Below are 11,933 nucleotides of genomic sequence, written 5' to 3' on the forward strand. Positions count from 1 at the left end.
GAAAAAAAATAAATTTAGTTTCAACAACCCTAATTTGGTTAATGGTGTGGGTGTGTTGTACTGTTTTTCTACTTTGTTTGGTTTGTGGTGTCTGTGCTGTGTTTCTGTCTGCTGGGCGTTCTTCCTTGGTTTTCTGCTATATGTTTTGGGCGCCTGGCCTTGTGGATCTTTTGATTATTTTTTGCTGTTTTGGGGTGCTTTGTTTTTCAATTCTGTTGGGAGTTTAGGGTGTTTTGGAGGCTTTTTTTTAGCTCCCTGTTTTCTGTTCTGTTTTCTTGTACTGTGACTTACTCACTTGGCACCTCTTATGCCTTGTTTGAGTTTATTAATAAATTTGCTGATTCAAAAAAAAAAAGGGAAGAAACGAGTAATTTGAAAAGGTTTAACAAGATTAGTTTGAAAAGATTAATTTGATTAAAGTTGAATTAAATACCAGAGAACCATAAAATCTAAATAAATTGCTTATAGACACTGATATCCTATGAATTTTTAGGTGAATTTCTAACTACTATGTTAATTTAAAATATTTGTTTTTGTTTCCATTTTTGTTTCGTTAACCATTTGTTATTGTTACATTATGCATATCAATATTTAATTTCAGATGAGGATAAAGCATACAATGAACCATCTAAATAAGTTGATCGATTATAATCCTAACTTGAACGAACCGCAAAAGAACTGACTTCGTCAAACTCCTTTTAAATGGGTTGTTGATATGACATACCACACAAAGGTTAGTGGACCTTTGTTAGAAGAGTTGTTGAGTAGATGAGACTCTATTAGTCATGGATTTAGAGTAGGTTACAAGATATAGTTGCATTTACACCGGCAGATGTATGTATTGCATTAGGATTACAAATTGTAGGAACAACTGTACTTGTACCTCTTAACGATAACAGTGATTGTCATGTTAAATCATTGTTTAATGGAGAGGATGTTACAATTGATAGTATACAACAAAAACTTAATGTCCTTAACACAGAACAAGACATTGAAGATTTTTGTAGAGTATATATACTTTTTGCCTTCTTTGCATTATATTTTCCTAAGAAAAGCATGAATGTCACCAGTGTACCATTTAAGTTGTCGGACGACCTAAATTTGCTTGAAACGTATAACTGGGGTCAAGTGGTGTATGAAGATTTAGTCGAAAGCATAAACACTACTGCTAACAAATACGCTCAAAGTGGAAGAGACTCGAGTAAAGAAATGATTCTTTCAGGTTGTTCTGCCATTTTACAGGTACACATAATTGAGCTTGTTGGTTTAATTGTATAAATTTATAAATTATTTATGTTGATTTGGTGTGTGATATTTTATTTTGATATAGATATGAGTTGTTGAGAAACTGCAATTATGTAACATATCAACAAAGTGTTTTCCACGTATTAATAAGTGGACAACACTTCCATTTCATGATAACGAAATGCAAAATATATTTGCAAATGCAAATGTTAGCACTCACATTGTATATTAATGCATGTGTATGCTTTTATAATTTTTTTATCACTTTGTTTTCGACTAATCAAGTTCGTTTAATGTGATTAGTTGGTTGAAGATTTGGTTCCAACCGAAGAAGACCAACAATTCGATGTTGTTGCTGAAGCCATTCGACAGTCCGAAGTTATGCATACGAATGATATTTACACCAGCTTTGATGCAACCGCTGTTTTAAGAAAACAACAAATATTGTTTGACCACAATAAAGCATTTAGGGAAAAGATTTCTATGATTGCGGAGGAAATGAAATTGCTAAAAGAAGCAGATAAAGGCGGTAAGGAAGAAAGTCGGTTGGGAAATGAGGGCGGGGAGGAAGAGAGCGAGCTTGTAGGAAAACAAGAGGATAATGGCAGGGAGAAAGTGATCGAGTCTGTAAAAAAAGTAGAGGATAAGAAAAGATGCCAAGAACTTATCAAACATTTATATGAAACTTGCACAACTCAATCCAGAGCGAATGTGTAAGCGTGTAATTAGTTTAATTTTTTTAACTACTTCATATATGTTATCATTTTATTTTTGTTCATCACAATTTTATTTGGCCTTAATTATCTTTTTTATTTAGAGTGTTTGTTCGAGTACATGAAGCAGTAATGCATGGTCATATTTTAGAATGCAAAAACCAAGGGGGTGGCTCTCCAGTCTAGTTAGTTATTATCGACACCTAGTTCTATGTGATTCCCATTACCAGGGACGGATCCAGAAACTTACTACACGGGGGGCCGAAAATAAGAACAATTATTTTGACTCTTAAACATATATTTTTTTTTAGTTATTTTGATTCTCAAACCCTCAAATTTATCTTTTGTTTGTTAGTTTGGTCCTCAAATATGTTTTGTATTAGTCGATTTGTTCAAAACATTACAATAATAGACAGATTTGAAAATATTTTTATTATTTCAATACACTGTATTGACAACATCTCATATATTTAAAGAAGAAATCATTGTTTGCTCTCCACATATATATACTATTTTTTATGCGTGTATTTTTATCATATTATAATATTATTTTATGTATGTATAATACTCAACTAAAGTGTTATAAATAGATAGTTGAGTTGAGACTTGATAATATATATTATTATATACATATATGAGGGGGAGGGGGGGGCCTTGGCCACTGCCTGCCCCCCTTTGAATCCGTCCCTGCCCATTACTTAAATACTATTTGTTTCTTAGCAATTGTTTTGTTTAATGCTTCAACTAATGTCTGCGGCCACCCAAATAATGATGGGGGATCTTTTGAAAAATAGAGATCACATGAAGCGTTTCATAATTATGCATGCATTTTCTGTGAGTAAGCTATGAATACATGTACATTTAATAATTGTTGCGGTAAATTTTGCAAAATATATAATTCACCAAAATTGTTATTGTAGGATGATGTGATTGCAAATTTACCTAAGTTGCATCACAATCTTTCACACCCATGCATGACTCGTCACTCGTTTACTAATCTTGTATCGAACCATTTAAGGATAAGTGATGATCCAATCGAAATCATGAGGCTTTGCAACTTGGTAAGTGTACACTCTCACTTTGTCTTTGCGGCATTTAATTTTTCTATGCAACTTAATTAGTTAATATTTTGGTTTTCGTATTTTAGATCTTTGCCCCGACCATCCAAGACCAACATTGGTTTTGTTATGTACTTGATAAGATCAAAAAGAAGTTGTTCGTGCTAAACTCTTTGTATAGTGAAAGAAATGAAGAGGAAAAACAGTTGGATCTTTTTATGGTAAATAATTTTATTCACAAATTAATGATGATTGTTTTGATTGATAGCAAATGTTTGACAAGTAATTGTTGATCACCTTTTATTATGTGGATCTATAGAAGAGGAACTTCGAGAACTTGCTGCATTTCATGGATGAATGCCAAACATTAGAGCTCGTTTACGAGGACTTGCCACAACAAAAAAATATGTAAAGAAATGCTGGAAACTTTACTTCATTTATGATTTATAATTTTTTAGCAAGGGATTATATTCACGATTCATATTGTACATATTTTGTAGCCATAACTGTGGAATATATGTTTTAAAGTATTTGGAGATGTGGGATGGTGACAGGAAATGGGGTGACAGAACCATGCTGATTTCACATTGGTAAAATTTGAACGATTTGTCAACTTAACTAGTATTTTATTGAAATAGTAATATATATATATATATATATATATATATATATATATATATATATATATATATATATATATATATATATATATATATATATATATATAAATTTATCTGTAATTGATGTATGTGTAGGACGAAATTCTATATTTTCGTCGACAATTTGTTTGTGAAATGAGTGTTGCATCCTCAAAATCTCGAGTTGAAACATGTACGAGTAGAAGCAAGTCTCCCGAATGACTTCTCAATAGATTCGCTTCAGTCTTGATTGGGTAACCCATCTATCATCATCATCATCTTTTTTTTTTTTTTTTCATTGTGTGTTGTCATTTTTTTTGCATTGTGAATTTGATGGTCCTCCATATCCATGGTGTATTGATGTATGTGTCCTTTTAAGTTTTTGTTTTGTTGTCGGTGGTGACTTAACCAAAAGTGTGCCTCCTAAATTATTTGCATTACAGATATGGGGAGAGTTTCACTCTCACAATGCAGGGAAGCGTAATCTTGTGCAAGATCCCCAAATGGTAATTTAGGCGCAGTTGAAGTGACCATGAATCAAGTAACAAATCAAGATTCCTGAAGGTTGAGATAATGTCTGCTATGAGTTAAGACTGTGAGCGGACAAATGCTGATGCTCATATTTCTGTGAGAGTGTCCTAAAAGTTTATGCTTTTATTTTGGCTGTTAAGCAAACAAATCTTTGGGTTTCCTTCTTCATACCTGACTTAATTTTTTAGTGATCAAATAGTGTGATTCTCCTAAATTATTTGTATTTCAGATATGGGGAGTCAGCGTGATATAACCAGGGAGTTGAATATGATAGTTGGTTAACTAGTTTAAATTGTTCCAAACACATAAAAATGTTTCATTCACTGTAGTTCTTTTTTAGTTTTTAACTATATCAACTGCAAAAAGCCAGAAGAGTGCCCCATTCCAAAGTACAAACGTGATCAAATAGTGAGATTCTCCTAAATTATTCGTATTTCAGATATGGAGAGTCACGTGCATTTTAACAATGGAGTTGAGGAAGACAATTGGTTAAGTCGACTAAACTCTTCCATACTAGGAAAAATCATTCACGTTTAATGGAATAAACACACTTGTGGTTAGGTAATAGAGGGATTCAAAATACATATAATATCAATAACTAAAAATAAAGTACAAATATTAATGAAGAATACAAACACTTATGAAATTTTAGAAGACATGTCACTCCACACCCGGACATTTGTGATTAATTACACTATTCTTCATCAGAATTTGATAAGTATTCATCTGTGCATAAGATGACTTCTTCTTCTACCGCGGATAGAAACGTTCTATTTGCGTGTAAAAAAATAGTGCACATTTTTAACATACCGTATCGCGCCCTTCTTAATGCCATAATGTTGTTCTCTATTCTGATACGAAGCAATGCTCTCTCCATATTATCAAACTGGGTTGGATTATCTTGCCACAACTTAATAGCTCTCAATTCTGGAAGTGGGGCCTCCAACTCACTTAGATATGACTGAAGATCAATTGACTCTTGTGATTGAAATCGCCATTCCTTCCTAATTGCTTTCTTTTCTAGTGGTCTATTTTTTTGCTCTTCATAGCTCCAATCTAAATCAACCAACAAGTATCTATAATCTCCCATTTTTGTGAACAATCTCAGCCTTCAATATTTAATGAGATTAAAGTAGATTACAAGTTATATGGCATAGTGTTTATATAGAATAGAAAAGGTACTTAATGTTTAAATGACAGTATAATTGTGACATTCTTTGAAATTTTAGCAACTGTATAAAGTCAGAAGACTGCCCCATTGACAGTAAAACGTGATCAAATAGTAAGATTCTCTTAAATATTTGTATTACATATGTGGGGAGGGAGGTTAAAATAAGTGGAGAGTTGCACAATAACTCGGGTTAACCCTTGTAACTTTTGACAAACACTAAAAAATATTTCGTTCACCATTAATTTTACGTTTTTCTTTAACTCTAGCAACTGTAAAAAGCCAGAAGACTGCCCCATTCTCAGTAAAACGTGATCAAATAGTAAGATTCTCTTGAATATTACATATGTGGGGAGTCGGGTTAAAATAAGTGGAGAGTTGCACAATAACACGGGTTAACCCTTGTAAATTTTGATAACACTAAAAAATGTTTCATCACCATTAATTTTACGTTTTTCTTTAACTCTAGCAACTCTAAAAAGCCAGAATACTGCCCCATTCTCAGTAAAACGTGATCAAATAGTAAGATTCTCTTGAATATTTGTATTACATATGTGGGGAGTCTGGTTAAAATAAGTGGAGAATTGCACAATAACGCGGGTTAACCCTCGTAACTTTTGACAAACACTAAAAAATGTTTCATTCACCATTAATTTTATGTTTTTCTTTAACTCTAGCAACTGTAAAAAGCCAGAATATTGCCCCATTCTCAGTAAAACGTGATCAAATAGTAAGATTCTCTTGAATATTTGTATTACATATGTGGGGAGTCGGGTTAAAATAAGTGGAGAGTTGCACAATAACGCGGGTTAACCCTTGTAAATTTTGGCAAACACTAAAAAATGTTTCATTCACTCTGTAACTCAAAAGTGTGTCATTCACTCCTATATATAATACTTGTGTGTTTGAAGCTATGTCAATCATAACATCAACCAAATCATATTTTCCGAAAAAATACTTCCAACAACTCATAATGTATGATGCGAATAATCCAGAGCAACAATATTGGGAGTTTAACTTTCTTTCAAAGCGTATGGGAACAAAGTACACTCCTAAACAAATGTTGGAGTCTATGGGTTGTGTGTGGGCATTAGAGCGAGATATGTTTCACTACTCATTGTGTCCTCGGGATCGATACTCACTCGCAAATATGAATGAATATGGTAGAGAATGGGATTACCACATGGAAGAGTCTAGACAGCTCAGACAAGTATAAGTTACCGCCTCCTAAAAAAGCCAACAAAACGATCATTACAAGTTCCAAGAGACACTGATGAATCGCTCGAGATGGCCATTAAAATAGTGCGGCATGAGAATAACCAGATGCAAATTCGAATCAACAGATATGAGGCTTCATCTGTGTCGAATTCGCGTGGTACGCCTCTCCGTCAATATATCACATATGGGGTCTTAACCGATGACTGATCAGTGCATTTTGGCACATATTTTCTAGTATTATAATTTAGCATATTAGTAGTCTTTCTACAATAATATCGAGTTTTTATTATGTTTCTAAGTTTTGGGTCACAATTGAGCCTTAATGAATTTATTTGACCAATTTTCGTATTTAATGACATATTGATCCTTCTCAGTCCGCAGGTCATAACTTGAGCTACGAGTATCGGATTGAGGTGTGCGAATATGCGTTGGAAAGACAAGAGAAAGAGCTACAACTTTCATGTTAAGGCCAGAACCCAGTTCGGAGCGCAACGCAGTCAAATATTTACGTTTATGTTCCAGACTTTATGAAAATAATGTAATTTCGGGTCAAACTTATGTTTTTCGACCCGTAGCTTTTTAAGCCCAATTTTCTATGAGTACTTAAGCAAAAACACAGCTAGGGTTTGAGAATTCTGATTTCACGCAAAAAAATAGAAAAGAAAGGCTGCTACATTCTCATGGAGAACTAGCAACCCTAGGTTGATCCATTGGTATACGGGAACATCGTTCATGACATCTTGAGGTTCAATTCTTAATAGTAATTCAGTTTATTTATTTATTGTCTTCTCTTATCAATTCATGCTCTTTATTTATTTATGAAACTCGAATATAGTGATGCTTAATCTCTATTTTGAGTTATATATTGTGAGACTTTTCGGATTGATTCATCGCTTGTATGACTAGTTCGAATAGGAATTGATATAGGTTTTTTCGCGCTTAGCAAAAAAGGGTTGGTCGAAATCTGTCATGATACAAACCGTGTTCTAAGTGACGCTTGTTCACTACTCATGGTTAGTTGAACACATTCTTTGCTTAATCGAATGAATTCGTATAAACTGTTTATCGCTTGTATAATCGGTCTTATAAACCAACCAAGGCATGAATATATAAACAATATTTTATGTGAACCGAGGATAGAATCATAACGAAGTTTTCCTAAAACCAATGGATTGATCGTCTTTTTATCAATTGAATTTCTAATACTATTCTTTCGATCTAAACAAACCCAAAACCCCATATTTAATTGTGTTATTCATTGTTCTTATTTTTACTAATTATTAAATTAGAGGTCCTTGTGAGACGACCAAGGTTAACTACCTTGTTACTACTATATTTTATAAAACTTATTTTTGACCGCGTACGACAGCGACCAAATTGGCGCCGTTGCCGGGGATCTCTGATTAGGATTAGTAAAATTTAGAACTAATTAACGTTACTAACAATTTTGTTTTGTGAGTTTTAGTTGTGTTTCAGGTTCTGACGTTGAATTTTGTAGTGAAGCTGAAAAATAATTAATTTTCGGTTCATATCTCGGATTGATCCGAAATTTGGTCCACAAATCCGAAAAAAATCAAGGAACAAAACTTTCGTATCTTTGATACGAAAATTCAGGCTGAAATTGCGAAATTCCTTCGTTTAGACCACTTTTTATTTTTTTTGAATTTTCCATATATTTAAAAAAAATCCAAAAAAATTATATATAGATTTGTTTGATTTTTAGAGATTTTAGGTGGTATTTTTATTTTTTTTTTTTTAGATTTTATTTGACTCAATTTTTTTTTTCTCTTCATTTCATTTAGACAAAAAAAAAAACCTATAAAAAAAATGGAAGATTCATTGGACCAGTTGACTTATATAATTAATTGCTTGGATGCAAGAAAACAACAAACATGCTATCAAAATCATATTCCAACTGTGATGTGTAATATTTGTTCTTCGAGTTTTCATATTAGTGATGCATGTCCTATATTGTTAGATACTGCTCTTTGTGGTGAGACCCAATTTGTAGGTAATTTTCAAGGACAATACTATCAAGAACAAAATTCATATCTTGAAGAACAACCTATTTGGTCACATCCACAGTTTCAGCAAATTGATTCATTGGTAGTTGAACCACAACCTAGTTTGGAAGAAATGATAATGCAGATGGCTGAAAATAATAAGAGAATGGCTGAAAATCATTTGCAATTTCTTCAACATATGCAAGTTATGAAAGTCCAAACTGATCAAGTTGAACAAATAATCTCCACCGTCCGTCGAATTCAAGAGGACAAGATGTCTCATGTTGATGTACAACCTGCTGCACTATTAGAGGTAATTCAATGTGATACAAGTCTTGATGAAACTCCAAGTGAGCCCATTGAAACAATACTTGTTTCCGTTGATGAACACAAAATAAGCAACATAAATTCAAGTGAATGCATGGAAGAGATTACACCACAAAATTTATTGAAATCTGATTTAGATGAATTATATACTTCTCTTGAAGTAGATAAATCTTTTGAAATTTTTGCTTGTGAATGTGGTGTTTGTAATATTTGTCATGAGATCAATGCAGCTATTTTAGGTGAAGACATTTTGATTCCGGCAACCAGTTGTGCAGAAATCCCAACAAATTCAATAACTCTTGAAGTTAACACAAAAAGTGTGGATTTTAGTCGGAAGCAACCATTGTCTATAGCAAAAAGATTGTTGGTGGAACCTCTGATTAAGCCGCACAACAAGCAGCCATCCTTCACCATTTATGCATCTCTTCCACCTATTTTACCTGACTCACCAGTTAACTGTGGATTTTGTGATTTCCATGCTTTTGTTAGTGCAGGTTCACTATTTGTGCTGGCTATTCCTCCTAAGCCACCAGATTTTGTACTATTATACAAGTCCACTTGCCACTTGCTTCTTCCTGTTACGTGTATTCGTAGTGTGGAACGACCTCCTCCAAAACCACCAGACATGAAAGCTACACCTTAGCCCTCGGGTGTGTTCCTTCCTTTTCTTTATGCTTATTGTTATACATTGCGGACAATGTCTGTTTTAAGTGTGGGGGGGACATTTATTTATTTTTTTTTTGTCAATTAAAAAAAAATAGTAATAATAAAATAAAAAATAAATTTAGCATGCATGCAATTGTTATGAGTAGTTACATGTTTTAAGACTAGAGCAATATAGCTGTAGGATTGGTGAAATTTTTGGAAATTCTTGTTTTCATGCTTGATATGATGATCTTTGCACCTTAATGCACAACTGCTGAAAAACATGCAAACTTAGTAGTGGCTTGATAAATCTTTAAAATACACAGTCATTATCCTAAGTTGTCTGAGTATAGAATATGATAAAGAGGTATGATTAGGACTAAGTTTGAGGGAAAGCTGGATTACTTGATTGTAGGATCATGGCTAGATTAAATGATGGGATACTACACAATAAAAAAAAAATTAAAAAAATTAATTATAGAATAAGTTCCTGTGCCCGAAACTGGAGGAACAATAATGAATATGTTGAGTTCCTGTGCCCGAAACTGGAGGAACAAATGCTGTGTAGGGTGCTCTATTCGGAGTAACAGGTTGGACTCATTACAAGTGAGATCCCGTCAGGTGAAAAGGTATAGTAGCACCTAAAGCATAACTAAAATGAACTTAAGTAGTATCCTTGCGTATAAAAATCAAAAAGCCTGTGAGAACAAGAAAAGCGTAGCTTCCCCTCAAGCTGAAATCCGAACTCAAACTCTGAGTTGTAGGAAAGAAAAGACAGCTTAGTATCCTGACTGTGTAGTTTTCAAGAAGGATCATGTCATGACTCTGGTTGAAAGTAATAGGCAGTACACACACACACGCAGGGTTATCGTTGACAGCTGATATACAAGAGTTATGTCAATCTTTGAAATACAGTCCACGGTTGGAAGCTTGAATCCTAGAATTTGTTGATTGCTTGTGATGATTGTAGCATGCTTTGTTCTAGAGTTTTGCTCAGGAGAGCAAAAGAATAAGTGTGGGGGAATTTGATCAGTGCATTTTGGCACATATTTTCTAGTATTATAATTTAGCATATTAGTAGTCTTTCTACAATAATATCGAGTTTTTATTATGTTTCTAAGTTTTGGGTCACAATTGAGCCTTAATGAATTTATTTGACCAATTTTCGTATTTAATGACATATTGATCCTTCTCAGTCCGCAGGTCATAACTTGAGCTACGAGTATCGGATTGAGGTGTGCGAATATGCGTTGGAAAGACAAGAGAAAGAGCTACAACTTTCATGTTAAGGCCAGAACCCAGTTCGGAGCGCAACGCAGTCAAATATTTACGTTTATGTTCCAGACTTTATGAAAATAATGTAATTTCGGGTCAAACTTATGTTTTTCGACCCGTAGCTTTTTAAGCCCAATTTTCTATGAGTACTTAAGCAAAAACACAGCTAGGGTTTGAGAATTCTGATTTCACGCAAAAAAATAGAAAAGAAAGGCTGCTACATTCTCATGGAGAACTAGCAACCCTAGGTTGATCCATTGGTATACGGGAACATCGTTCATGACATCTTGAGGTTCAATTCTTAATAGTAATTCAGTTTATTTATTTATTGTCTTCTCTTATCAATTCATGCTCTTTATTTATTTATGAAACTCGAATATAGTGATGCTTAATCTCTATTTTGAGTTATATATTGTGAGACTTTTCGGATTGATTCATCGCTTGTATGACTAGTTCGAATAGGAATTGATATAGGTTTTTTCGCGCTTAGCAAAAAAGGGTTGGTCGAAATCTGTCATGATACAAACCGTGTTCTAAGTGACGCTTGTTCACTACTCATGGTTAGTTGAACACATTCTTTGCTTAATCGAATGAATTCGTATAAACTGTTTATCGCTTGTATAATCGGTCTTATAAACCAACCAAGGCATGAATATATAAACAATATTTTATGTGAACCGAGGATAGAATCATAACGAAGTTTTCCTAAAACCAATGGATTGATCGTCTTTTTATCAATTGAATTTCTAATACTATTCTTTCGATCTAAACAAACCCAAAACCCCATATTTAATTGTGTTATTCATTGTTCTTATTTTTACTAATTATTAAATTAGAGGTCCTTGTGAGACGACCAAGGTTAACTACCTTGTTACTACTATATTTTATAAAACTTATTTTTGACCGCGTACGACAGCGATCAATGACGAATAATTTAATTTAATAAATTTCTAGATGGTTTTTCGTGGGAGTTGCACTTATTGTATTTTGGTTTTTATGTGTTTGTGCTCTATGCATTTTTGTGAACTTTTGTGTTATTTTGTTCCTTATGCTTGCCTTAGTACTCCTTTGGTTTTGTTCCTTTTGCTTACTGTAGTATTCATATGTGATGG

General features: G+C 33.4%; 1 protein-coding gene across 1 annotated transcript; it reads left to right on the forward strand.

The window, feature by feature from the left end:
- Nucleotides 1–837: 837 nt before the first annotated feature.
- LOC123895945 lies at nt 838–1,962 on the forward strand. Its single transcript, XM_045946410.1, has 2 exons — nt 838–1,242; nt 1,549–1,962. The coding sequence occupies exons 1-2, from the start codon at nt 1,057–1,059 to the stop codon at nt 1,960–1,962; spliced, it is 600 nt and encodes a 199-aa protein (XP_045802366.1). The 5' UTR covers nt 838–1,056.
- Nucleotides 1,963–11,933: the final 9,971 nt, after the last annotated feature.

The sequence above is a fragment of the Trifolium pratense genome, linkage group LG7 (genome assembly GCF_020283565.1).
Source record: "Trifolium pratense cultivar HEN17-A07 linkage group LG7, ARS_RC_1.1, whole genome shotgun sequence".
In the NCBI taxonomy this organism is placed as follows: Eukaryota; Viridiplantae; Streptophyta; class Magnoliopsida; order Fabales; family Fabaceae; genus Trifolium; species Trifolium pratense.